This window comes from Penaeus japonicus, unplaced genomic scaffold, assembly GCF_977035675.1.
Source record: "Penaeus japonicus unplaced genomic scaffold, GWHDUDI00000001_assembly GWHDUDI00000010, whole genome shotgun sequence".
Lineage (NCBI taxonomy): Eukaryota > Metazoa > Arthropoda > Malacostraca > Decapoda > Penaeidae > Penaeus > Penaeus japonicus.
In genome coordinates, this window is record NW_028234412.1 from 4,146,380 (window position 1) to 4,151,379 (window position 5,000).

Below are 5,000 nucleotides of genomic sequence, written 5' to 3' on the forward strand. Positions count from 1 at the left end.
TTATTTACTATCACCATTAGCCTCACTTGCGTAAGCAAAAAACAATAAACTCTAAGACTTAGCCATTACGTTTTTACAAAGAAAAGTCTGAATATATATGACAATTTCTTCAAATACAATAGAAAGACTGAAACAACCAAAGGCTCTTATATTACATTCAGCAATATCAGCTTTTTGGTAGCATTACAGTTTAATTGAGCATCTAAGTTGCCTGTGATGGAATCCAAACAAAATGTTTAACAATAACAAGACGGAAGACGATGTGCTTTTGTTCTGGTATCTTTTGATGTGTTTACGGCACTCCTTAGCCTTAATGCAGTAAGAACTCGAGGAAAAACAATTAAGTTTCCATAGTGCTAACCCTTGAATTAACTTTCCTTAATTCTTCTGCTATAAACACTTTCTTCTACGTGGGTTTAAATGCTACAGACTTTTCGTCAAACATTCCCTTTTCTGGACAATCTTCAGAGCGTTATCCATTATCCGTTATCCACTCAGAAAGCGATGCAACGATAACAACAAATTGCTGGTAACTGGTGGTTCCTCAGACCTCATGCGCCTGGCAACGGAGGATCTGCTTTCCTCTACGATTTCCTATAAATTCATGTCTACTCTCTTTCTGTTTTACTACTTTCCTTTAGATATCAAATCTTCAAATCAGTTTGGTGATTACAGTACCACTAGTTAAACTTCAGATGCATTTAAGACCGTTATTTCAGCTTAACTGCTCTGTACAACAGCCTTAACGGTCTACGGCAGAATTATTTCCAGTCGGAGAGTTCGATCCCAGTGTGCTTGCAACATCAGATTTACGTAGTTATTTCTATTTCATACAAGTAAGAGGCCATTCGAATTAAACATTAACATGATGGTCAGTTAGAACAAGGGCATATGAAATCCTTTGTGTTCAGAGGTCTTTTGTCTATATTATTATAATCGTTATTATCATTATCATTTTAAATCTCTTGTTATATTCCACAGGCATCATTATGACGTTATTATATTTGTTCTTACACCTGCTACTGCCATAATAATATAATTTATTACTGTAAACATTTTTGGAAATCTCAGACGTTTATAAAGGACTTTCTTTTTCGCTTGACAAGTACTTTTGTTAATAAGTATTTCAAAAGAAATGTGAAATTTTTATGAGTTGTATTTGCATTGCTGGTGTTGTGTTGATGGCATTATTATTATTATCGTTATTGAGTGAATGTCTAGAGCACGCCCGTAGTTTTAAACCCATCGAAATTGCTATCGATGGATTACTATTGCCAAATACAGTCGCAAAAGCAGAGTCATCAAGGAAGTCCTATACGAAGGCCCGGGAATTCCTCGTCTCGCGCACCTGCTTCTCCGGACACAGCGAGCGGGAGAAAGATGCCGCCCTGAAGGAACTCCGCTTGAGCCCGTCTGCGTGTCTGTCAGCAATTTAGACATCTAGCAGAACAGGGAATGGCGTTTAATCTCGCATCAACTGTCCCTCAGCATTAGTATGCTTTATGAAAGAGACACTATCAGTTATCAGTGGGACACAAATCAAATGACTGGTTGGCAACATGCTTCGCTTTCCTTCCGCTGATGGCCAGACTTATTTATTCCTGTTTTATAAACAAGCTAATCCGGCATAGCATTGCAGGAAGATATGATCACGTGGGCACTGCTTGCGGTCCTGCTGGCGTCGGCGCTGCTGTATTCCCGATGGCGCCACAGCTACTGGTCCTCGAGGGGCGTGCCGACGGCGCCCGGGTCGATCCCCTTCTTAGGACACACACTCAAGCTCCTCAACCGGAAGAAATACCGATGGCTGATCGTCGACGAGGTGAGTGCCACTTCTTCACTTGAATGCAAATGTGCTCTTGGTATTTATTGCCCTGTAGTCTTACACATCAACCAAGCTACCGGAAATAAGACAGAGAATAGCACTAGAAACTTGTTTGCAGTTAGATGCAAACATGCTCTTGGCGTAGTCTTGCATATCAACCAATCCACTTTCCACGACTGGAAGTAGAATAGAGAATAGCTCTAGAAATTTGAAGCTAGATACGCTAGATTTGTAAGGCTCTTTCAGGATGAAGGTCTGAATCCCGATTTTCTGCGCTTCAATTCTTCAAAGTTAATATCTCGAATGTCAAAAAAAGGGTCTGTCTCAACCTTACAGAAAGTACATTAGCATTAGATATGCACCAAAGTAATGAAAGCATGACACCGATCAGAAAGCCTGAATGGTTCCTACGCAATCCACTACATAAACATTCCTTGAAAATTGAAGGATATGGTTTTCGAATTTAGCCAGGTCTGAATTCTGGATATCTGAATCAATGCATACTTCTAAGACTACCAGAAGTCCACTCAAATGACATTGTTACATATCTGTTTCAGATGTACAGGAATCATGGAGGCTCATTGTTCTGTGGTCTGTATAACATACATAGACCTTCTCTGCTGATTGGTGATCCTGATTTAGTGAAGGCTGTTCTCATCAAGGATTTTGACCATTTTGCTGACCGGCGGAGTTTCAAAGCAGCTAATCCTAAGGATAAAATTTTCAATGAAATGTTAACTAGTGCCACAGGCGATCACTGGAAGGGCATCCGATCAGTTCTATCTACGAGTTTCACATCAGGAAGGATGAAGGGGATGTTTCCCTTAGTGGAAGCTAAGGCTGAAGGTCTGGTTGATTACTTCCACAGACAACTGGAAAAAGACCCAGTGGTACGCATGAAGGAAAGCTTTGGCATGTACACGTTGGAGGTTATATCATCATGTGCATTTGGATTGGAGACAAATTCATTTGAGGAGGATGGCATTTTCCTCCAAAAAGCTATGGAAATTTTTAAAATGAGGCCGATGAGGATGGTGAAATTATTACTATTTATAACTGTCCCCAAGCTTGCAAATATTCTAAATATCCAGCTCTCACATGAAAACACTCCATTTTTCACTGATGTTGTGATTGAGACAATGAAGCAGAGACAGGCAGGAGCAAAGCGAGGAGACTTCTTAGACATTATGTTGGAGACTAGAGAAGATCAGGATGAAAAGACTGACAAAAAGAAACCCAAGTACCGTAAGTACATGTTTCTCTTTTGGACGATGTACCGTGATTCAGAATAGTTTTCCTTGATGCTCTTAAATTTTATATGACTATTCATATTATGTTCGTGTTACTACAGTATAACATTACAGTGAGTGTAACATTTAAGGACAGGAAAGAAAAGTCGATTAGTCAATCCATATAGTACAAGATTACATGTAATTGAAAAGGCACCTTGAATATTAGCACTTACACCTTTTTGTAGAACATCGATTGCTTTAATAAATCTTGATCCTGTTGTTTGACTAACCTTGTTTTTCCCGCTAATATAATCAAATATGTCATGCAGCCCTGAGTGATGAGACAGTCATAGCATCTTCAGTCCTCTTCATCCTTGCTGGGTACGACACCACAGCCAACACCCTCGGCAATGCGACGTTCCTCTTGGGCAAGCACACCGAGGAGCAAGAACGTCTCAGAGAGGAACTGAGGAAGATTATTGAAGAGCATGGAACACTCACTTACCAGGGGATAATGGAAGCCAAGTACCTGGACGGCTGTATATCAGGTAAGAGTGAGAGTGCATGTTCCTGTGAGCAATTGGATACAAAATGTGAGAGAGGACTTTTACTTGAGTGCACATTTTCAATTGTAAAGAAACTTTCTTTATTTTCAGAGGCCCTAAGAATTCACCCGCCCGCACATTTTACAGAAAGATGTTGCACTAAGAACTATCAGTAAGTGAAATCACTTATTTAGTAGCTACTGTGCTGTCCGAATGAGTTCTCTCATTTCATCCTAAAAAAAAGGAAATGATATATGCATTCAAATTTTTGCATTCATTAGGATATTACTTTCAGTTCTTCATTATTTTCTGATGATTTATTTCATAGATTTTACCATTATATTCACCTCTATATAATAGCAGCTATGATGATCACCACTGCAATAGAGAACTTCTTGTGTTAACTGCAGTATATTCCATGGAACATATTCAGTTTGCTACAAGTCATAGATCCTAGTTCAAGTCAGATTGGCACTTAGTCTGTCTCTCTGTATTGAAGCATACTACAGCTTATCATTCAGATAACTGATATTAAAAATTGTACGAATGACCACAAACTGGTTTGGCTGATGGAAGTATCTCTGAACCCCAATGCAGTGTCGTTATTGCTAATGTATTTTGACATGAAACCAGTTGAGTTTCTCAAAAAGAGCGTATGGCATTACAGAACAGAGAACAGGAGTGACAGGTATCACTGCAGATCGGGGAGCACTTATTGAAATGTCTCTTTTGAGAAACTAAAGGGCATGAGACTTTTTATCTATATGAAAAAGATCCTGCGGTATTATCATATGGCTATTTATGTTTTCCTATTGTTGTAGGAAAACATAAATAGGAACTCCAGGAATAATGATCAAGAAGAGTGCTGTTATCAGTCTTTCATTCCTTCATCGGTAGACTTCCAGGGACAGACGTTGTCATCACTAAAGGAACTATGATATCAATCCCTGTGTGGAGCCTCCACCACGACCAGAGATACTGGCCAGAGCCTGAGAAGTTCGACCCGACCCGCTTCTTCCCCGAGAACAAGGACAGGATTGTGAGTGGGACGTACCTTCCCTTCGGTCTCGGTCCCAGGAACTGCATAGGTAAGGGGTCTCTAGCGCTACACTGTGTCGGACTACATAAAAAAAAAAACGGTAAACCACTTCACTGAGTCTGTTGCATTTGATATCTGAACTACAGTATAGACTGCATTCACATTTGATGCCTAAGTGTAAATAAATTTCTACACACATATAGAGGGATAAGCAGCGAATAAGTTAGAGTGAGTATCTGGTAGGATAAGGGCTAAAGTAAATGTTGAGATCACTGCACATAGCAACAGTCCATATCAAAACCTGCTCAACTGAAGCTTCTCACAAAGAAAATAAGGTAATAGGTAAATGAACTGCCATA

The 5,000-nt window shown here is 39.7% G+C and overlaps 1 protein-coding gene across 4 annotated transcripts in view; it reads left to right on the forward strand.

Moving 5' to 3' along the window:
* Positions 1-5,000, forward strand: part of LOC147471073 (cytochrome P450 3A41-like) — a 26,293-nt gene that overhangs the window by 19,782 nt on the left and 1,511 nt on the right. Inside the window, exons 1-6 of one of the 4 annotated variants that reach the window (XM_086540512.1) lie at positions 707-836; positions 1,640-1,822; positions 2,383-3,070; positions 3,387-3,605; positions 3,714-3,774; positions 4,500-4,690. In XM_086540512.1, coding sequence (XP_086396638.1) covers positions 1,646-1,822; positions 2,383-3,070; positions 3,387-3,605; positions 3,714-3,774; positions 4,500-4,690 — 1,336 coding nt within the window. In that variant the 5' untranslated portion in view covers positions 707-836; positions 1,640-1,645. Of the gene's footprint in view, positions 1-706; positions 872-1,631; positions 1,823-2,382; positions 3,071-3,386; positions 3,606-3,713; positions 3,775-4,499; positions 4,691-5,000 lie in introns of those variants that run through there. The other 3 variants (XM_086540513.1, XM_086540511.1, XM_086540514.1) reach the window with 3 other exon arrangements.